General features: G+C 42.3%; 1 protein-coding gene across 3 annotated transcripts in view; it reads left to right on the top strand.

Moving 5' to 3' along the window:
• The window catches only part of sorcs2 (sortilin-related VPS10 domain containing receptor 2), a 511416-nt gene that overhangs the window by 143352 nt on the left and 343642 nt on the right, over positions 1-24422 (top strand). For all 3 annotated transcript variants that reach the window (XM_060915854.1, XM_060915847.1, XM_060915839.1), the window contains exon 2: positions 1822-1889. In XM_060915854.1, the coding sequence (XP_060771837.1) occupies positions 1822-1889 (68 nt within the window). The remainder of the gene's footprint in view (positions 1-1821; positions 1890-24422) is intronic.

The following is a 24422-nucleotide window of genomic DNA, read 5'->3' as shown; positions in this document are numbered from 1 at the left end:
TCTTCACAGTGAAAATATTTTGTAAGCGCGTTTCATGAACCAAGTTATAGGATTTGTTGACAACTCGCATCGAGTTCGTTACACTTCTACCCGGCGTGAAGCACTCACAGTCATGTGGTTGTGACATCATCGTAAACAAATCCGTTCTACTCATCCAGACGACTTCACAACGGCAACGTTGCCAGATCTTTCCACTCTGGAACCCGTTCTCAAAAAGATTGCGTGTTGGGCACCCAAAATGCCGGTGCCGTGTGGACGCCAGGCCTAAACGATAAGCAATTGTATCGGAGTCACCTGAATCCATTGCCGTGTGGACAGGGCCTAAGATCATTGCTGATAGCTTTCCTCCTTGGCATTGTGTTAACATACACCTGAGTGCTCCAGACCAGCAAACTGCCAAAACTTCTGCTTTTTAAGAGGTGGCCACACTGGCTGATGATCAGTGAATCAAATAAATTTGATCAGCAACACCTGGCTGCTAATTCCCTTCGTAATTTCTATGGAAGCAGTAAGGGTGTATTTAATTTTTCACACATTGCTAGTGCATTTTTGGCTGACTTTGTGTTAAATAAATAATGACAGGGTGAATACGTCATGTGTCATCTGAGGTTGTATTTGCCTAATTTTAAGACCTGGTAAGGACCAGATGATTTATTATTATTATTATTATTATTATTATTATTATTATTATGTCCTAACACTTAAAACCTAGACTTGAAAGAGGGTGTATTTTTTTTTTTTCCACATGACTGTATCAGCCCTGGTGGTGTAGTGGTTAGCGCTGTCGCCTCACAGCAAGAAGGTCTGGGTTCGAGCCCCGTGGCCGGCGAGGGCCTTTCTGTGTGGAGTTTGCATGTTCTCCCCGTGTCCGTGTGGGTTTCCTCCGGGTGCTCCGGTTTCCCCCACAGTCCAAAGACATGCAGGTTAGGTTAACTGGTGACTCTAAATTGACCGTAGGTGTGAATGTGAGTGTGAATGGTTGTCTGTGTCTATGTGTCAGCCCTGTGATGACCTGGCGACTTGTCCAGGGTGTACTGTGCCTTTTGCCCGTAGTCAGCTGGGATAGGCTCCAGCTTGCCTGCGACCCTGTAGAAGGATAAAGTGGCTAGAGATAATGAGATGAGATGACTGTATCAGCCCTGTGTGTATGAGAATGCCTGTTCATCTCCTCTCTCCTGTTTGAGTAATTGACACCTCTTTAGCCAATCAGAGCCCTCGGCTTTGACTGTCACCGCCCCCGACACCTTGATCTGTCAGTCATTCGTGTGGAAATGATGAATCTCCTGACTCAATTCAGGCTGAATTTCTTTATTTCTTTCGGGACTCCTTTACATTTGTATTGATTCTCAAGGAGAAAAAACAGTGAAGCAGTGGAGATATCAAAGAAATAAAACACACAGAGCACAGTCATTTATTTTATTCATAGAAGCAGCATGAATAAAAGATGTGTAAAGACCTCTGCCACATGACACAAAACACAAGAGGAAATGAAAGAAACATGATCCGTGTGTGTGTGTATGTGTGTGTGTGTGTAATATTAGTAGTAGACCAGAGGACGCATCATGATAAATAATTCTGGCAGGATTAAAGTGTGTATGATCAACAGAAGTCATTTGGTGAGACTTTATTTCATTTTTTGGCAGAAAACTGAAACCCTGACAAATTATTCACAAATTTTCTTTTCTCACGTCCTCTTTTTTTCAATCTTCATGCCTGAGGCTGAACACTACACAGTACTTGGCTCGGAACACGGTGGCTCGACGCCTTTAATGTTTAACCTGATTAGCACGTATTTAACCAGAGGTTGTTCTTTCTCAACAGGTCATCCTCATCCTGACCAGATATTACCATGCGGATTCCAGCAAAGTGCTCGAGAGCTCCCTCTGGAGGTAGGATGCACGCTGCACATTTCTCTCAGCTAACGCGAATGAATTAATGTCACGGAAAAAACGAGTGAAAAATGGTGGATTTCCGGAGTAAGAGTACGAGTCGTTATTTGGGTTTTGTACAAATAACATGATGATGATGATGATGAAGATGATGGTGATGATGTAGTTCGGCTAGCTTTAGTGCCAGAAGTGAATGTAACCAGAACTCGGATAGAAGTTGCGGAGTCACTAGTCCCTTATTTCCTATGCAGACGGGACACCATATTTTACCCTCATTAAACATCGTATTTACATGAAATGCCCTTATTTATTATCCAATAAAAACAAAGCATTTAGCAGATTCCAGTGATCAAAAAAAAAATTTGTCTGTATTACTGAGCTGTATTTTAACCTCACGTTCAGGTAGCCATGTGAACTTATCCATTGCTCAGTTTTTATTCATTTTAATACAAGAATACAGTAGTTCAGGACCCAAGTGCGTAATCTTGGCGTAAAATCATAGGATTTATACATATCACAACATCAAACGAGGATCATCCATAATCAAGAAACCAGAAATACAGGTGAGGACTGAAACCAGAAATACATGGACAGGAACTTGAAAGGGTGGCACGGTGGTGTAGTGGTTAGCACTGTTGCTTCACAGCAAGAAGGTTCTGGGTTCAAGCCCAGTGGCTGACAGGGGCCTTTCTGTGTGGAGTTTGCATGTTCTCCCCATGGGTTTCCTCCAGGTGCTCCGAAGACATGCAGGTTAGGTTAACATGGGGCGGTCTTGGGCTGAGGTTGGGTTGAAGCACCCTTGAGCAAGGCACCTAACCCCCAACTGCTCCTTGTTTACCGCTTCAGATGGGTTAAATGCAGAGGAGGAATTTCATTGTGTGCTTAAATATCTCATCTCATCTCATTATCTGTAGCCGCTTTATCCTTCTACAGGGTCGCAGGCAAGCTGGAGCCTATCCCAGCTGACTACGGGCGAAATGCGGGGTACACCCTGGACAAGTCGCCAGGTCATCACAGGGCTGACACATAGACACAGACAACCATTCACACTCACATTCACACCTACGGTCAATTTAGAGTCACCAGTTAACCTAACCTGCATGTCTTTGGACTGTGGGGGAAACCGGAGCACCCGGAGGAAACCCACGCGGACACGGGGAGAACATGCAAACTCCACACAGAAAGCCCCTCACTGGCCCCAGGGCTCGAACCCAGGACCTTCTTGCTGTGAGGCGACAGCGCTAACCACTACACCACCGTGCCGCCCGTGCTTAAATATGTGACAAATAAAGGCTTTTTCTTGAAAGAACAGGGAATACAAACCAGACACAAAGGTAAAACTAAATTCAGGAAAAAAAAAGAAATACAGAAATAAAGGCTTGGACTTAAGGACATGCAGCACGATATTAAATACACTGAAGAATCAAAAAGGAACTGAACAGACCTGAGAAATCTAGCTGCAAGCAGCGATTAAGGGGGCCAAGCAGGGTGTGACACAGGAACTTCTGAGTGACACAGGAACTTCTGAGTGGGAAGTCCAAAAGCTAATTGGGTCATAAGCACTTGCTCTCAGTGAGATATATTACATTTGAAAGCAGAACATCAAGCCATTGTTGAAATTTCACCTCACTTCCTGTTTGCAGTCACCCTCCCAATTTACAAATGAAGTCTTTTTTTTTTAATAAAGTTTAGATAAAGTTGCTGAAATATACAACATTTCGATTGGATTAAGGTCAGGACTTTGACTTGGCCATTCCAAAACATTAACTTTATTCTTCTTTAACCATTCTTTGGTAGAACGACTTGTGTGCTTAGGGTCGTTGTATTGCTGCATGAACCACCTTCTCTTGAGATTCAGTTCATGGACAGATGTCCTGACATTTTCCTTTAGAATTCGCTGGTGTAATTCAGAATCCATTGTTCCATCCATGATGGCAAGCCATCCTGGCCCAGATGCAGCAAAACAGGCCCAAACCATGATACTACCACCACCATGTTTCACAGATGGGATAAGGTTCTTATGCTGGAATGCAGTATTTTCCTTTCTCCAAACATAACGCTTCTCATTTAAACCAAAAAGTTCTATTTTGGGCTCATCCGTCTACAAAACATTTTTCCAATAGCCTTCTGGTTTGTCCACGTGATCTTTAGCAAACTGCAGATGAGCAGCAATGTTCTTTTTGGAGAGCAGTGGCTTTCTCCTTGCAACCCTGCCATGCACACCATTGTTGTTCAGTGTTCTCCTGATGGTGGACTCATGGACATTAACATTAGCCAATGTGAGAGAGGCCTTCAGTTGCTTAGAAGATACCCTGGGGTCCTTTGTGGCCTTGCCGACTATTACACGCCTTGCTCTTGGAGTGATCTTTGTTGGTCAACCACTCCTGGGGAGGGTAACAATGGTCTTGAATTTCCTCCATTTGTACACAATCTGTCTGACTGTGGATTGGTGGAGTCCAAACTCTTTAGAGATGGTTTTGTAACCTTTTCCAGCCTGATGAGCATCAACAACACTTTTTCTGAGGTCCTCAGAAATCTCCTTTGTTCATGCCATTATACACTTCCCTGTGTCTGTGTGAGTGTGTTCCGGTTTCCCTCACAATCCAAAGTTATACAGGTTAGGTTAATTGGGAGGATTGCACCAGGAAGGGTTATCTGGCATAAAACTATGCTCAAATTCATATGACATGTGGCTCGGTAGGGTCCACATGGACCCTGCTCTGGTAGCAGTGCTGGACAAGGAGGAAGAATATTGGCAGGTTATGGATGAAATATCACAAAAATATCAAAAGGTTGAGTCTACTTTTTTCAGTGTTAGTGTCGTCAACATAAATCCAAATTTGTCCTATCGTTGGCACTAGAGGACTTGATTGTTGTGGACAGAATCTGCTGTGAATGTGGCTGAGACTATCCTCCATCACTGTGACAGACTTAATAAAAACATATAAAGTATTGTAGAAGAAGAAGGTACAGTTCCAATCGGGTGCCTATGACCCATCAGTACTTGACCCCTGGATCTGAAGATCTGATCCACTCAACCTGGAAGAACAAAAATACCTTCGAATCGATGTTTTATTCGAACTCTTGCCAGAACAGAATATGACAGTGAGCGACATCAGGAACTCGGTGCACGTCCAGCACACGCCCTGAAACACCATGTCCGTCTCTTTCCAAAGGGTTTTCAGAGCTGCTGCTGTAACAAGCCATGTTGTCGCTTAATTAGGGACCCACAGGGATTTCCAGCATGCCGTGCTAATTGCCTCGCTAGCTACCTCATTAGCGGCTAGCCCTGACCACGCAGTGTTTGCTGTGCTTGTTCTGTGGAGTGTGAAAGTAACTGAGAGTGTTTGGGGTTTCTGAGGTCAGGGTGATAGTTTAATACGGTGTAAAGAACGGGTCTGGGATTACGTGTGAGGAAAAGAACACAGCACACACAGAATAACTGATGTCCTGTAGATCTGCAGGCTCTCTGAGAAACAGAAATAATCAAAAGAAATGGAAATGAAATGATAAAGGAAGGAAGGAAGAAGGAAAGAAATGTTGATAAGAAATAAAGAAAAAAACAACAAAACATGAAAGAAAGAAAATATTGAGTTCACAGAAAAACAAGAGAAAGAAAAATACTGTTCAATGAAAGAAAGAAAGAAAGAAAGAAAGAAAGAAAGAAAGAAAGAAAGAAAGAAAGAAAGAAAGAAACTGATACACAGAAAAAGAAAGAAAGAAAGAGAAAATATTGCTGTAGTGAAAGAAAGAAAGAAAGAAAGAAAGAAAGAAAGAAAGAAAGAAAGATACTGTTCAATGAAAGAAAGAAAGAAAAATACTGATACAAAGAAAGAAAGAAAGAAAGAAAGAAAGAAAATATTGCTGTAGTGAAAGAAAGAAAGAAAATATTGAGTACACAGAAAAACAAGAGAAAGAAAGAAAAATACTGTTCAGTGAAAGAAAGAAAGAAAGAAAGAAAGAAAGAAAGAAAGAAAGAAAGAAAGATATTGAGTTCACAGTAAAATGAGAGAGAAAAATACTGTTCAGTGAAAGAAAGAAAGATATTGATACACAGAAAGAAAGAAAGAAAGAAAGAAAGAAAGAAAGAAAGAAAGAAAGAAAGAAAGATATTGCTGCATTAAAAGAGAAAGAAAGAAAGAAAGAAAGAAAGAAAGAAAGAAAGAAAGAAAGAAAGAAAGAAAATATTGAGTTCACAGTAAAACGAGAGAAAAAAGAAAAAATACTGTTCGATGAAAGAAAGAAAGAAAGAAAGAAAGAAAGAAAGAAAGAAAGAAAGAAAGATGTAGAAGAGAAGTGAGAAGTGGAAAATATAAAAACAAAATGAGAAAAAGGGAAGAGGGGAAGTGAAAAGTAGAAAAGCAGGGATGTGGATGTAAAAGAAGGAAGGCTTGAGATAAAAAAGACAGAAAATAAATCAGTTTTTTAAAAGACAGACAAAAAGAAAAAGTAAGGAAAAATAAAGAGAGAAAATAAGAGTGAGGAAAGCAGGGGAACAGAAAGAAGATGAAAAAGAGAAAGATGGAGAGAGAACAAAGGAAACACAACAATGAAGGAGAAAGGAAGAAAGTGATGAAGTGAAAAACAGATGGAGAGAGGGATGTAGACAAGAAGAGAGAGAAATAAAATGATAGGGAAAGTAAGAAAAAGAAAGGTAGCAAACTTTAAAAATGGACAGAAAGGGAGAAGACAAAAAGAGAGTAAAATGACAAATAAAAAAGAGATGAATAAAGAGAGTAAGATGAAAAAGGAAAAGAGGAGATGGAGACAAAGTGAAAGTAGTGGAAAAAGGAAAAGAAAGAAAGAAAGAAGGAATGAAAAACAAAACAAAGAACGAAGGAATGAAAACAGAATGAAAAAGACATGAAGGGAAGAAAGGAAATGAAAATAATTGAGAGAGAGAGATAAAGGAGGGAGAAGAGGATGAAAGAGTGAGAACAAAGAAATGGCATGAAGCGAAGGAGGGGGATGAGGGGAGGATGGAGAAGAACAAAGGAATTAGGGATGGAGAGAGAGGGAGGGAGAAAGAGTGAACAATATGCAGGGAAACCCTGAGGGAAAAGAGGTGTGTGTGTGTGTGTGTGTGTGTGTGTGTGTGTGTGTGTGTGTGTGTGTGTGTGTGTGTGTGTGACAGCGTGCCACTGGAACATCAGTGCCCTGCCCCTCCCCCCCTTACTCTCCCAGCTGAGCTTCTCCATTACTCTCATCTATTCATTCATTCATCACTGTGATGGTAACTCCATCACATCACTCACTCACTCACTCACTCACTCACTCACTCACTCTTTCACTCACTCATTCACATCACTCCTTCACTCACTCACTTACATCACTCCTTCACTCACTCACTTACATCACTCCTTCACTCACTCACTTACATCACTCCTTCACTCACTCACATCACTCCTTCACTCACTCACTTACATCACTCCTTCACTCACTCACTCACTCACTCACTCACTCACTCACTCACTTACATCACTCCTTCACTCACTCACATCACTCCTTCACTCACTCACTTACATTACTCCTTCACTCACTCACATCACTCCTTCACTCACTCACTTACATTACTCCTTCACTCACTCACATCACTCCTTCACTCACTCACATCACTCCTTCACTCACTCACATCACTCCTTCACTCACTCACTTACATCACTCCTTCACTCACTCCATCACATCACTCCTTCACTCACTCACATCACTCCTTCACTCACTCACATCACTCCTTCACTCACTCACTTACATCTCTCCTTCACTCACTCACTTACATCACTCCTTCACTCACTCACTTACATCACTCCTTCACTCACTCACATCACTCCTTCACTCACTCACATCACTCCTTCACTCACTCACTTACAGCACTCACTCACTCACTCACTCACTCACTCACTCACTCACTCACTCACTCACATCACTCCTTCACTCACTCACTCACTCACTCACTCACTCACTCACTCACTCACTCACTCACTCACATCACTCCTTCACTCACTCACTTACATCACTCACTCACTCACTCACTCACTCACTCACTCACTCACTCACTCACATCACTCCTTCACTCACATCACTCCTTCACTCACTCACATCACTCCTTCGGTCACTCCTTCACTCAGTCCCTCACTCACGCAGTCCTTCACTCATTCTTTCAGTAAGTCCCTCACTCGCTCAGTCCTTCACTCACTCACTCACTCACTCACTCACTCACTCAGTCCTTCACTCACTCACTCACTCACTCACTCACTCACTCACTCACTCACTCACTCAGTCCATCACTCAGTCCCTCACTCAGTCCTTCACTCAGTCCCTCCCTCCCTCCCTCCCTCCCTCAGTCCTTCACTCACTCACTCACTCACTCACTCACTCACTCACTCACTCACTCACTCAGTCCCTCACTCACTCACTCACTCACTCACTCACTCACTCAGTCCCTCCCTCACTCACTCACTCACTCACTCACTCACTCACTCACTCAGTCCTTCACTCAGTCCCTCCCTCCCTCCCTCCCTCAGTCACTCACTCACTCACTCACTCACTCACTCAGTCCCTCCCTCCCTCCCTCCCTCCCTCCCTCCCTCCCTCAGTCACTCACTCACTCACTCACTCACTCACTCACTCACTCACTCACTCAGTCCCTCACTCACTCACTCACTCACTCACTCACTCACTCAGTCCCTCACTCACTCACTCACTCACTCACTCACTCACTCACTCAGTCCCTCACTCACTCACTCACTCACTCACTCACTCACTCACTCACTCACTCACTCACTCAGTCCTTCACTCAGTCTCTCACTCAGTCCCTCCCTCACTCACGCAGTCCTTCACTCACTCACTCAGTCCTTCACTCACTCACTCACTCACTCACTCACTCACTCACTCACTCACTCACTCACTCACTCACTCACTCACTCACTCACTCACTCACTCACTCAGCAATGATGTCACAGTAACCTCTTAGGCAGCCAGAATGCAGCACTGAGTTATTCCAAGATTCCCAAGGTTTCTAGACCTAGAATATTTAAATATTTTAGAATTTTATATGAGAAAAGAAAGAAAGAATATGAGTGGATAGACTCATCCGTGTGAACACTAACCTGGAGAAGGGTTTCGGCAGCACCCTTCACCTCTAAAAGGTAGATTAGAGTCGAAATCCCAACACTTCAGATTGGATCTACACTTTGAACATGCTCACTGATGTCCATGTTCACAAAAACATGAATGAAACATCACAAAAAAATGCATGTGACAGACGTCGTTTTTAGAAGAGTTAGCACACCTGAAGCTAGCACAGTTAGCTGTGTATCAGTAAGCCTGTGATGTGCAGAAGAGAGAATCTCTCATTCTCATTCTCACTTGAGTGAATCGTGCATGAGTTGGGCTCTGGGCACAAGCCCATGTTTTAATTGCTGGAGGTTGGCTCATGAACTCCGTGCTGAAATTCTCATGCAGTGGAGAAATAAATCAAACATAACTCGCTGATTAGAACGATGAAGAAATCCTCAGGGGGCAGAGTTCAGCTTCGATGCTGGAGGAATTTATACAGATACTGAAAGGAGAGTCAAGCTCGTTAAAAACAATGAGGAAAGTTCACTTTGAGCTAAAAAAATAAATAAATAAATAAATAAATAAAAAAACTGACAGTGGAATGGTGAGGCTGTACTTCATGTTCCATTGTTTTCACCAAGCAGTTCTTTCTGATATAATTTTATTAAAGTGTAATATCTCAGTGGAACACCAGCTTATACAATACCTTATTTTATAGAAGGAGCTCGGTATGTAACTAATTACAGCGATCAGCCATAACTTTAAACCCACTGGCAGGTGAAGTGAATACCATTGATTATTTCATCGCAATGGCACCTGTCAAGGGGTGGGATATATTAGGCAGCAAGAGAACAGTCAGTTCTTGAAGTTGACGTGTTGGAAGCAGGAAATATGGGCAAGCATAAGGATCTGAGCGACTTTGACGAGGGCCACATTGTGACGGCTAGATGACTGGGTCTGAGTATCTCCAAAATGGCAAACTTGTGGGGTGTTCCCGGTATGCAGTGGTTAGTGCCTAAGAAAAGTGGTCCAAAGAAGGACAACCAGTGACCCAATGACAGGGTCATGGGTGTCGAAGGCTCACTGATTCGCATGGGGAGTGAAGGCTAGGACATGTTGACAGACAATAGAATACAGTTATCTACAAGAGTGGCATTTCTGACCACGTGCAGTCTCATGTGCTATATATTGATTGATCGATCGATTGATTGATTGCTTGCTTTATTCAGAACATAAAGAAGATATAAAAACAAACAAAAAAAACAACAAAAAATAAAAAATGCAATCATCAAAACATCATCATAAACAAACAGAATAGTGTAGCTACAAGGCAATGACATAATAATGTTCGGAAAGGATTAGGAAGAAGTAAATAACTTATCAAATCCTAACCCTCTATACCACCGTTAACCAAACGTCACTTTCCACCATAATAAACTATATATACACAAAAGAAAGCAAAATCAACAACAACAAAAAAAAAACAAACCAACATACCAAGACATACCAACATGGTATAATATCGACGAAATCAAATCATATATATACAAATACTTATGCTATGCATATATACACACATACAATACATATATACAGTACATACATACACATACCTATAACTATACACATCCATATGTACACAGACACCCATATCATAATTATGCATTTTATGTTTATATATTCCATCTCATCTCATTATCTCTAGCCGCTTTATCCTTCTACAGGGTCGCAGGCAAGCTGGAGCCTATCCCAGCTGACTATGGGCGAAAGGCGGGGTACACCCTGGACAAGTCGCCAGGTCATCACAGGGCTGACACATAGACACACACAACCATTCACACTCACATTCACACCTATGGTCAATTTAGAGTCACCAGTTAACCTAACCTGCATGTCTTTGGACTGTGGGGGAAACCGGAGCACCCGGAGGAAACCCACACGGACACGGGGAGAACATGCAAACTCCACACAGAAAGGCCCTCGCCGGCCACGGGGCTCGAACCCAGGACCTTCTTGCTGTGAGGCGACAGCGCTAACCACTACACCACCGTGCCGCCCATGTTTATATATTATATACAATTATGCATATTAAATACTCACTTTTTATATAATATATCCAAATGTACCCATACCCACATATATACACATATTATCAATAGCATGTTATTGTAATTCCTCCTCCCTATACCTCGTAAAGATCTGTTCCTTATACCTTTTTTTGAACTGGTTTATAGTTGTACATTTCATGAGCTCCACATTCAAACTGTTCCATAGCTTTACTCCACAAATAGAGATACTGAACATTTTTAACGTTGTCCTAGCACTGCGAGTTTTAAATTTCAATTCCCCCCTAAAATTATAGCCCCCCTCTCTATCCGAGAACATTATTTGGATATTCCTTGGTACTTTATAATTCCTTACTTTGTACATTACTAAGGCAGTTTTATATTCTATAATATACCTGAATTTTAAACATTTTGAATTTAAGAATAGTGAATTAGTATGATCTCGGTAACCAGCACTATGAATTATTCTTATAGCTCTTTTTTGAAGTATAGTTATTGTATGAAGTGAACATTTATACGTATTTCCCCACACCACTGAACAGTAATTTAAGTACGGTAAAACCAGGGAACAGTAAAGAATGCGGAGTGAATTATAGTCCAGGACGTGCTTAGCTTTACTCAACACAGATATGCTTCTTGATAGTTTCATTAGTATGTATTTTATATGTGATTTCCAATTAATTCTATCATCTATTATTACCCCAATAAATTTATTATTAGAAACTCTTTCAATATCAACACCATCTACCTGTACATTTATTGCCCTATTTATTTTATAATTATTAAATAACATGATTTTTGTTTTAGACAGATTTAATGATAATTTATTTCGATCAAACCAACTTTTTAACCTGCACAATTCTGAAGAGATTATGTTTTCTAACTCATGTAAATTTGTTCCAGAACAAAACATATTTGTGTCATCTGCAAATAATACCATCTTAAATATCTTTAATACATTGCACATATCATTTATATAAAGAATAAACAGTTTAGGACCCAATACTGACCCCTGAGGGACACCACAATCAATATTCAAACGAGTTGAGACAGAGTCACCCAACTTCACAAATTGTGTCCTGTTGCTCAAATAACTTTTTATCCAATTTAATACAACTCTTATCCCATATTGTTCCATCTTATTAATTAATATATCATGATTAATAGTATCAAAAGCCTTTTGAAGATCAATAAATATCCCAGCGACATGTTTCTTATCATCTGTAGAGTTACTGATTTCTTCAATTGATTCCATTAGTGCCATCTGTTGATCTATTTGCTCTAAATCCATATTGACTATTACTGAGTAGTTTGTATTTTTCAATGAATTTATCTAATCTGTTATTGAATAGTTTTTCAAGAATTTTGGAGAATTGAGGAAGTAAAGAAACAGGTCTATAGTTTGTGAAGTTGTGTTTGTCCCCAGATTTATACAATGGAATTACTTTTGCTATTTTCATATTGCTTGGAAATGTACCGGTTTGAAATGACAAGTTACGGATGTATGTTACTGGTTTAGAAATCCCCCCCCAATAATAGTTTTCACTAGTTTCATATCAATATCATTACAATCTGTGGATATTTTATTACTACATTTATTAACTATATCAATAATTTCCTTCTCATCTACTGGTGTAAGAAACATAGAACAAGAATTCCTCTTTATAATATTATCAATACAATCATCATTTGTTACCAGATCAGAAGCTAATCTTGGTCCAACATTAACAAAAAAAATTATTAAAACTATTAGCAACTACATCCATGTTATAATTTTCGATACCTTTGTCATTAAAGTATTTAGGGTAATGTATTTGTCCAGAGCCATCTTTAATAATACTATTTAATATATTCCATATTCCTTTAATATTATTTTTGTTATTATATATTAATTTACCATAATAATCCTTCCTACATCTCCTTATGATACTCGTTAACTTGTTTTTATATTTTTTATATTTATTTTCTGCTTCTTTGGTTCTTAATTTAATAAATTCTCTATATAGAGTGTTTTTCTTCTTACAGGCATTTTGTAATCCCTTAGTAATCCAAGGTTGGTCATTATAGTTTTGTTTTGTACTATATTGCTTCAGTGGGCAATTTTTATCATATAATAATTTAAATATACTTAAAAAGTTATCATATGCTCTATCAATGCTATTCTCTATATAAACTGATTCCCAGTCTTGTATTAATAAATCATTATTTAATGCAAACATGGCCTCCTCAGTCCTAACTCTTCTATACTTAAGTTTATGGTCTGTCACATTTCTCTTATGATTACAGTCATAAATTGTAAAAACTGGTCGATGATCACTAATATCATTGATTAATATTCCACTTATAATGTTATTATCTATATCATTGGTAAACATATTATCTATTAAGGTAGCACTATGGTCAGTAATTCTGGTGGGTCTGGTAATTTTTGGGTGAAGACTCATACTGTACACGGTATTAATAAATTCCTCAGTCATACTGTGCTTATTAGGGTTCAACAGATCAATATTAGTATCCCCACAAATGAAGATAACTTTTTTATTATCTACTGTAAATGTCTTTTCTACCCAGTCCTTAAACGCCTCTATACTAGTTTCTGGCGCTCTATATATATAGATAATTAATACATTTCTACTTTTTTCAATATTAATTTTGATTGTTAAACATTCTAATAAGTTATCAATCACCGTTGTCATGCCATCTATTAACTTATAATTCAAATTAAAGTCTACATACACCGCCACTCCTCCTCCACCTTTATTTTTCCTGTTTATATAATTAAATTCATATCCAGCCAGTTCGAAATCCACTCCTTTCTCCAGGTCAATCCAGGTCTCTGAGATGGCAATTATGCTGAATGGATGAGTAAACTGACTTAAGTATTTCTTGATGTGTTTGAAGTTAGTGTCCATGCTTCTGCTGTTGAAGTGTATTATTGATAATTTTCCCACAGCCTGAGTGGACTGATTGTACTGTTCCTCTGTGTCTCGTCTCGTCTTCATCCGCTTATCCAGGGCCGGGTCGCGGAGGCAGCAGTCTGAGCATGGAAGCCCAAACTTCCCTTTCCCCAGACACCTCAGCCAGCTCCTCAGGAAGAACACCGAGGCGTTCCCAGGCCAGCCGAGAGACATAGTCCCTCCAGCGTGTCCTGGGTCTTCCCTGGGGCCTTCTCCCGGGGGGACATGCCTGGAACACCTCCCCAGGGAGGCGTCCAGGAGGCATCCGAAAGAGATGCCCGAGCCACCTCAGCTGATTCCTCTCGATGTGGAGGAGCAGTGGCTCTACTCCGAGCTCCTCCTGAGTGACTGTGCTTCTCACTCTATCTCTAAGGGAGCACCCAGCCACCCTGTGAAGGAAACTCATTTCGTCCGCTTGTATCCGCGATCTTGTTCTTTCGGTCATTACCCGAAGCTCATGACCATAGGTGAGAGTTGGAACGTAGATCGACTGGTAAATCGAGAGCTTCTCCTTTTGGCTCAGCTCCTTCTTCACCACGATGGACCGGTAAAGCGACCGCATCACTGCGGAGGCTGCACCGATCCGCCTGTCGACCTCATGCTCTATCCTTCCCTCACTCGTGAACAAGATCCTGAGATACTTAAACTCCTCCACTTGAGGCAGGACTTCTCCACCAACCTGGAGAGGGCCCCTCCTAGAACTGCCACCTTATTGTGGTGGAGGGGTTTGTGTGCTTGAATGATCCTAGGAGCTATGTTGTCGGGGGCATTACGCCCCTGTCAGGGTCTCCCAAGGCAGACAGGTCCTAGGTGATAGGCCAGACCAAGAGCAGTTCACCAAAACCCTTATGGAGAATCAATCAAGGACCGTGATGTTGCCTGGTATGGTGCAGCTGGGGCCCCACCCTGGAGCCAGGCCTGGGGTTGGGGCTCGTATGCGAGCACTTGGTGGCCAGGCCTTTGCCCATGGGGCCCGGCCGGGCTCAGCTCGAAGCGGTGACGTGGGCCCGACCTCCTGTGGGTTCACCACCCACAGAGGTAGCCGTAGGGGACCGGTACAGTGTGGATTGGGTGGCAGTCGAAGGCAGGGGCCTCAACAACCTGATCCCTGGACACAGCGGCTAGCTGTTGGGACATGTTCCTCTGTGTAATAGTGGCAATTGTCATTAATGGTTGAGAAAAAGTTATTGTCCGGGTCTATGTGATTTTCTGTATCCAGTAGTTTATGGTCAGTGAATTCATGTGGTTTCAGTTCCAGGTTTTCATAATCAACAAGCATTTGCGTGAGCCAAGTAGTGTTCCGAGTAATGGATGAAAGAGTTATTTCGGTGTGTGTCATGGTTGAGTTTGGTGTAGTGTCACGTGGGTATTGATTACCGTACAGTCCCGATAGCGTCACTGGTATTTGTCCAAGTCCTCGATGTTTCGTATGACCAGAACTCTCGCCTCCTCCGGTGTCCCATTCAGCTTGATGAATACTTTGCAGTTGGTGATCCATGTAGATTGAATTTTGTTTTCCTTCTTCAGATGTCATGCTTTTCTGGTGATGTCAGCATTGCATTTTGTCAGGTGCTCGTTTATGTAGATGTTTGTACCTTTCAGTTTCCTTCCTTGTTTCAGCAGTGTAGCTTTATGTTTCTGGCTGATGAATCTCATGATGACGGCGGTGTTCTCCTTGTCTCTCCTGGGTAGAATGTGGCAGGCCTCGACATTGTTGCAATCAATATCGATTCCCTTTGAGTGTAAGAATGACGACGCTTGTTGCTCCACGGAGTTGCTGCCCAGTTCATCAGATTCCCCCTCCCTTGTCACTGCTTTTGCATATGACCGGGGTTTAATCTGAATCCCAGTGACGATGACGTCGTTCATCCTGGTGTACTGTTCTAAATCAGCAACTCTGCTCTCCAGGTGGGCGAGACGCCGCTCCTTCTCGGCATTCTGCAGCCTGAGCGACTTTACTTCCGTCACCAGGTCCATAATGGTTTTCTGTTGCTGTTTAATAACAGAAACCTCTTCTGCCAGAAAATTGAGTGACTTTTTAATGTCCTGGCCTTCCTCGGCTGTAAAGTTCTTTTTTGGTGGCATAATTCACCAATAAAGCCATCCAATTCAGTAAAATGTTTGGAGAGTCCTTTCCTCACCTCACCATCTTTCTGAAATTTCCCGCCAGAGGAAGTGACGTGTGCGGAAGTTATATATCAACAAAGCATGGCCTCTAACAAAGAAGGAACTGGATAAGATTGAGACTTTGTGGCATGGTTTCTTAAGGAAAATGGTGAAAGGTGGATACCAGTGTAAAAATGCCCCAAGCAGAAAAGAACAGAGTGATGTCCAGCTTGAAGGAGAGATAGATTGGAGCTTTACAATCTCAAACCAATGATCACCAACACACTACCTATCCACGAGTTCTGCTACTGCTAACATTTGAAGTATATTGGCCATATCTGCCGACTTGACAATGATGCCCTGCAAAAACAGGCACTCTTTGATATAAGAACGTCTAGGAGAGTATGGACAAATGTTGAAAAGCTACTGGGACTTGATGCCCAACAGGCAAGAAAAGCCATGATGGAAAAGGCAGCCCCCCTGTGACTGATGGATGTCAGATTTCTACTTCCATCCATTCAGAAGCGCCCCAAGGCCGGAAATGCGCCGGGTGGGAAACTATGATGATTATGATGACTAGACTCTCTGTTCAGATCCCACAGAAGAGCTACTGTAGCACAAATTGTGAAATAGGTTAATGCTAGCTATAATAGAAAGGAATCGGAACACAGTGCATCACAGCTTGCTGTGTATGAGGCTGCGTGGCTACCGACTGATCGGAGTGCCCAAGCTGACCCCTGTATGCCACCAAAAACATCTACAATAGGCACATGAGCATCAGAACTGCACCATGGAGCAATGGAAGAAGATGGCCTGATCTGATGAATCACTTTTTCTTTCATCTTTTGTGGATGGAAGGTGCATGTGCATTGCTTGTACAATGCACTATGGGCAGAAGGCAAGCCAGCGGAGGCAGGTGATGCTCTGGGCAAAGTTCTGCTGGGAAACCTTGGTTCCTGGCATTCATATGGATGCTACTTTGACCCATACCACCTATCTAAACTTTGTTCCAGACCAAGTTCACCCCTTCATGGCAACAGTATTCCCTAATGGCAGTGGCCTCTTTCAGAAGGATAATGCGTCCTGACACACTGCAAAAATTGTTCAGGAATGGTCTGAGGAGCATCACAAAGAGTTTACAGTGTTGACTTGGCCTCCAAATGTCCCAGGTCTCAATCCAATCAAGCATCTGTGGGATATGCTAGACAAATGAGTCTGATCCATGGAGGCCCCAGCTTGATATTTACAGAACTTACAGGACCTGCTGCTAACATGTTGGAAGAATATGTTTGATGGATGAGAGAAAGAAAGAATATTCTGATCTTATCTTTTGATGGATATTTCTTTCAACATTTCAGCCAGTGGACTGTGCTGGACTACTTACACTGCAAGAAGCAAGATAAAAATTAAATACAGAAATAAAACAGCATCATTTCAGCTTCGTATTTATACTGTGTTTTTACATCGCCTGCATCTGGTTAATTGTGTGAGCTGGCTCCACTGCCTATTCATAACCCGTACAACGTGTTACACAGCTGGAGGTAATTGTACTGTGAGATCAAAAAAGCAGCTGAAAAGAAAGACTCCAAAAGATGTAATGAAATAAAACGAGTGCGGCTGAAGAAAATCAGTCTCCTCCAAGTGGATTTGGGCTGTGTCCCAAATGTAAACCGAGCTGGTTGTGTTTTAAGACACTGGAACAGAGTGAGACGGGTTCGTACAGAGTGCTGTTTTATAGCTCTTTTATGTGGAATGTTGGACTGTCATCGGACCTTCTGCTTCACTGACAGATTTGAGTTGTAGTTGGTGATGTCTTTTTCCTCCGATGTGTCTGGAGGAAATAAAACATGGCATATTCATCATTCAGTGGTTATGAACAATATGACATATGGATGATGTGCTGCTCATGAATAATGTTATCAATGTGAGATGTGGATACAAATGTGGATTAAATGTGCTGCTGGCTTTTTCTTTGTGAAGAGAGTGAAAGAAAGGTAGCACTTAGTGGACATGGTGAAAGGGTTCTTGTCATAGACAGGTGGAAATATTCCACGTTTTTCCATCACAAAAGAACCAGAACATGTGGAACCTGATGCTCTGGAACCCATGGAGTTCATCTTTAGAGAGAGTGCAGAACTGTCAGACGTGTCAGACAGAAGTGTGAATAAAGTGCTTCTGAAGCTATAATAAAAGAAACTAGTTATTAAAATTTGTACATGTTTAAAACATTCTGGGAGTGTAGATGAGCTGGCTGACTTCATAGCACCATCTGGCAATGCTAAACGAGATTTCTTAATGAATTCCATTGCTGTTGAAGGAAAAAAATCCTTGGTTCCAATGGTAGAAAGGTGTTTGACAAAATGCTCAGGAAGTCTTCTTTTATAGGAGATACAAGATCAAGACATGGGTCATGGCATGTAATTAACACAACCCCTAAAATCACTGATCCCCAGTGATCCCTGGCTTTTATCACCAGTCTTATGCATTGGGGCAATGTTTGCTTCATGGTTAATGTTCTAAGCCAGCGATTTTCATTTTCATTCTATTTTGCTTCTGGCCACAAACTGAGTAAGTCAGTCCAGACTTTTATGTCCCCAGTTCCAAATTTGTAGCTCTTCCTGTGAGATCTCCAAACATTTCCAAGCTAACTGGAAAGCATCATCTCTGCAGCAGGTCCTCAGTCTGCCCTGGGGTCATCATGCCTGATACAGGTCTAGTGGGAACTGACCAGGGAGTATTTATAAGGTGCCCAAAACATCCTGCCCAAATTAGTTCCGAGTGTGCATGAGTTCAGCTTGTGCATGTCGCATTAGCAGAAAATCAAGTATACTTTAGAGATACCCATGGGCACGTCCATGTCCACATTGTGCAAAGCCGTGTCTATGGAAGCATATTTTGGTCCTAAAACTGTCCATCACATACCAGCTGTCCGACTGTCCACACCCCATGCTTAAAATCAGGTCTGGGGACAGTTTGTCTGGTGACAAGGTCACCCACGTAACCTGGTAAGACTCAGCCCAAAATTGCAATGTAGAGCCATCTTGTGGGTTCTCCACCTGCAAGATAAAAGGTGGGGGACAGTCGGACAGCTGGCATGTGATGGACAGTTTTAGGACCAAAATATACTTCCATAGACACGGCTTCGCACAATGTGGACATGGACATGCGCACAGGTAACTCTAAAGTATACTTGATTTTCTACTGATGTGACATGCACAAGCTGAACTCATGCACACTAGGAATTAATTGTAATACTCTGCCTGAACTACTGGGAGCGGTACATAAAAAGATAAAAACGTGAACACAAAACCAAAGGGGTAACCAAGAGTTCGGAATGTGTACCCGCAATGGGGGCATGAGAGGCTCAGCTAGCATTAGCCTTCCCTTTCTTTGGCCTTCTACAATGCTAGGTGGCATGGTGGTGCAGTGGTTAGCACTGTCACCTCAGAGTAAGAAGGTTCTGGGCTTGAACCTTGTGTTCAACTAGGGCTGATCTGTGTGGAGTTTGCATGTTTTCCCTGTGCCTACATCATCTCATCTCATCTCATTATCTCTAGCTGCTTTATCCTGTTCTACAGGGTCACAGGCAAGCTGGAGCCTATCCCAGATGACTACGGGCAAAAGGCGGGGTACACCCTGGACAAGTCGCCAGGTCATCACAGGGCCGACACATAGACACAGACAACCGTTCACACTCACATTCACACCTATGGTCAATTTAGAGTCACCAGTTAACCTAACCTGCATGTCTTTGGACTGTGGGGGAAACCGGAGCACCCGGAGGAAACCCACGCGGACACGGGGAGAACATGCAAACTCCGCACAGAAAGGCCCTCGCCGGCCACGGGGCTCGAACCCAGACCTTCTTGCTGTGAGGCAACAGCGCTAACCACTACACCACCGTGCCGTCCATGCCTACATCAGTTTCCTCCTAAAGGCATGTGAATTAGATCAATTGGCTACTCTAAATTACCCACAGGTGTTAACCTGAATGTTGGGGGTTTTTTTGCCCTGTGATAGATTGGTGACCTGCCCAAAGTGTACTCTGCCTTTCACCTGAATTCAGCTGGGATTGGCTCCAGCTTCACCTGTGACCCTGATGGATTGGCAGTATCGAAAATGGATGGATAGACAAACAGTCAGTGAGAGGCTCATCAGGAAGTATCCCAGTCTGGCTTCATTGCTCTCCATTCAAACCCTATGGTGGGCCTCCGTCCACTCTTTATCCTGTCAATGCACAAAAGGCATGTGTAGCAGTTTGCAAAATGGCTACCTTGAGAGAAAGAGAGCTTCTTTAATGTTTAATGCTGATGTCAGAAGAAGAAGACAAGAGGAAGAAAACCTTTCTAAAACGTTTTTAGAATGTTCTACTTCTGTATTTCACACTTAAACTACCCGGGTACCACCTTTGTCTACTTGCACCTACTGAATCAGAGTATTATTGCACACTCAGTTTCACACACGCACAAGTCTGCGCTGACACAAAATTTGGGTAGTATACTTCGGCCTAGACCCTTGCATTGGGCACTGGCTTTAAGAGTGATCAAAGGATTGCAAGTTGAATTCCGAGGACTGCCTTTAGCAGGAATCTCAACTCTTATCTACTTAGATTGAATTATTTCGTGATCAGTTGTAACTTGCTTTGGATAACAGGATCTGCTGACAGTGTGGATATATTACTGAAGGGTAAAGCTAACGCACAATCAATAACCAATCAGAAAGCAATTAGAGTAATCAGTCAAGATTATTCAGGTTTCCGCTGATCCTAATCCATGATGCTTACATCACGTCATTAGCCATGGCACTGATTGAATTGAGTTGTGTCATTGGCATCTCTTTGATTGGATTGAGATTGATTGAACAAAGAGAACCATCTTTCAGAGATAAGGAGGAAGATCTTTCATTAATTACTGAGTGAGTGCGGCCTGTGTGGGATAAGGGACCAAACAGAATGCTTAAACAATGTAAAGAGTGAATGTTGTAACGAGGACTAGGGACTCGGGGCTGGAGTTGTGTTTTGCACAGCAGCGATGATGATGATTCGAGAGAAAACATAAACAAGTCAGAGTCAAGATGGAGAGGAAATGTTTACAGAATTTGGCAGGCGCTTTTAACCAGATGCATTTACGGAAGTGATTTTCTGTCTGCTTGGAAAATAAATAGATGCTTATGCTGGAGAAGATCGGCTTGAGTCCTCAGATAGCAACAGGCGAAAGCACTGCCAGAGACAGGAGCCTGTTCTGATACGTGGTGGCCCGAGTATACGCCTGCTGATTGAATGCATCTTGAGAATCAAGATTATAGCCAGATAGGGATTATTACCATGAAAGAGATTTGAAATTGTTTTGTTGAACTGCTTCGGAAGCTCTGAGGTGCATTATATATCGCGTCCAAATGGGCAACGATCAGTAAAATATCAGGTCCATATGGCAATGCAACGCTTGATGAAAATGATACAATACACATGCCACACCTCTAGGGGCGCTGTAAGACGGTCCCTTCGGAGACACCAGAACAATAGAAGAAGTAAGGATGCATGCTCATAAACTATTATGCGCGAGACTTCGTATTAGCCACAAAGTCAGGAAAATCTGTTCGTAAAATTACATTATAATGACCAAATACAATGAAAAGTATTTTTCCAGTCTCACCTGTGAAAGGTAATCCCATGTGATCTCGTTTGGACGGCAAACCTGTTGGTACAGTTAAACGCAGCTAATCTTTATTCTCCGCTTTGACCTATCCAATATGGCGGCGAGGATGATGTATGATTCTACACGGAAGGCGGCGTCTTTAATGATCCGTAATAAATTGAATGCTACACGTTGATGGATTAATTTGTTGTTTCTCACCTGTGAAAGGTAATCCCATGTGATCTCGTTTGGACGGTAAACCTGTTGGTACAGTTAAACGCAGCACATGAATCTTTATTCTCCGCTTTGACCTATCCAATATGGTGGCGAGGATGACGTATGATTCTACGTGGAAGGCGGCGTCTTTAATGGTCCGGAATAAATTGAATGCTACACGTTGATGGATTAATTTGCTCTTCTACGCCCTTTTTGAGGAATGTATTGTAGGACTAAAACCAACATCTGAAGAGGTGAGATCGCTCCTTTTTTTTCCCTATTTTTGCTGGCGGGATTGACTCTGCCCTAACTCTCTCTCTCTCTCTCTCTCTCTCTCTCTCACTTTGCACCATTACACAATAAGTATTTACAGTGAAAATATTTTGTAAGCGCGTTTCATGAAACAAGTTATAGGATTTGTTGACAACTCGCATCGAGTTCGTTACACTTCTACCCGGCGTGAAGCACTCACAGTCATGTGGTTGTGATGTCATCGTAAACAAATCCGTTCTACTCATCCAAACGACTTCACAACGGCAACGTTGCCAGATCTTTCCACTCTGGAACCCGTTCTCAAAAAGATTGCGTTTTGGGTACCCAAAACGCCGGTGCCGTGTGGACGCCAGGCCTAAACCATAAGCAATTGTATCGGAGTCACCTGAATCCGTTGCCGTGTGGACAGGGCCTTAGTCTGATCTAGTTGTACACCTCTCAAAGCAACTGTATATCTGCTCCTAGCAACAATCCACCTTACACATTGCATCATCATATTTATGGTTTATAACTGAGAGGTTGATGGAATCTTTAATGGAAAACTTGTCCCTGAGCAGGATGAAGTGCAGTGCAAGCTACTGGGCTGAGCGGAATTGAATTTGACTCGAGACGAGTTCAGGAACTGTGCAGTTCTTGTCCAGGAAACCTCTAGGACACTTTAGTTCCTCTGATGGAAACACGGGCACTGTGTGTGTGTATGAGAGACAGACAGAGAGAGAGAGAGAGAGAGACCTCAGTTTGACCTCAGGTATTTTTAGGTTGTCCCTTAGTGAGTATAGCGTGAACCTTTCCCTTGTACACGCACACACACACACACACACACACACACACACACACACACACACACACACACACACACACAGCATGCACTGGACTTGCCTCAATCAATCTCTGTGTGTGATTGTGGGTAATGAGCATTAATCTCTCTATACACACACACACACACAGAGGTAGGAGAAAGAACAACAGAGGAAGATCTGAGGACTGGATGAGTGGATGGGGAGATGGGGGGGTGACAGTACGATTCATGTATTATGGAGGTGTGAAGTTTCCTGAGGGGAGTTTGTGTGTGTGTGTTGAAGTGGGAGAACAAAGGGGACTTCTGTTCCTTTATTCCTTCTACCTGTTTGTCATTTCTTTAGCATTTCTTGTCTCTGTCTCTAGCCACAATGCCACTGAAGGAACCATTTCAAGAGCTCAGGTACTGTTACCGAATACCCAGTGCACAAACCTTTTCTGGACCTCAGGTACTTGTGCCACTTAGTTCAAGAACTGTCTGAGGAACATTAACTGTGTACACACTGCAGAAATCTTTTTCAGGCACTCTTGTTTCTACTCCATGAACTTTTTCAGGAGCTCAGGTACTTTAGGCGTGTTTCCACAACACAGATCTTTTTAGGAACTTGGGTACTGTAGCCACATATCCAATGCAGGAACCTCTTCAGGAACTGGGGTACCACAGCCACATATCCAATATGGGAACCTTTTCAGGAACTGGGGTACCACAGACACATATCCAATGCAAGAACCTCTTCAGGAGCTGGGGTACTACAGCCACATATCCAATATGGGAACCTTTTTCAGGAACTGGGGTACCACAGCCACATATCCAATATGGGAACCTTTTCAGAAACTGGGGTACCACAGACGCATATCCAATGCAAGAACCTCTTCAGGAGCTGGGGTACCACAGCCACATATCCAATATGGGAACCTTTTCAGGAACTGTGGTACCACAGACACATAAGTGGCAGATCACAGAATCCAGGGACACATGTCGGCCCGGGGGCATTTTGAGTTATTGACAGATTCAGAAAGTACAGTTTCTAAGCTTTCCAATGATGCCTTCCATGTGGAGATCTGACAATATTTGAAGAATGTGTGGCCTTTTGAAAGTGTATACTTCTTAAAACAGAAAAGGGAGAAAATCGCCCTCAAAGTTTTCCATCTCAGCTACTCTGGGTGTAGGGCGGGAACATAATGGTGCTCATTTGCATGACATTAAGGAAAGCCCTACCCCCTACGAGCTAGCACGATACTACTTTCATGTAAACAAAGATCACCACGTCAATTTTCCTTCCATGCAAAGTATGCCCAACACAATTATGAAGTACAAAAATAAGTCCTAAAGTATACTTTAACGTTTTGTGGTTGAAAAATTACTCACACCGTAAGAAAGAAAGAGAGCACGATGATGACACAACTAACACAACACTAGTTTCATGT

This window comes from Neoarius graeffei, chromosome 1, assembly GCF_027579695.1.
Source record: "Neoarius graeffei isolate fNeoGra1 chromosome 1, fNeoGra1.pri, whole genome shotgun sequence".
NCBI classification, from domain to species: domain Eukaryota; kingdom Metazoa; phylum Chordata; class Actinopteri; order Siluriformes; family Ariidae; genus Neoarius; species Neoarius graeffei.
Note: the sequence above shows the minus strand (reverse complement) of the source record. Positions and strands in the feature narration are given on the sequence as shown.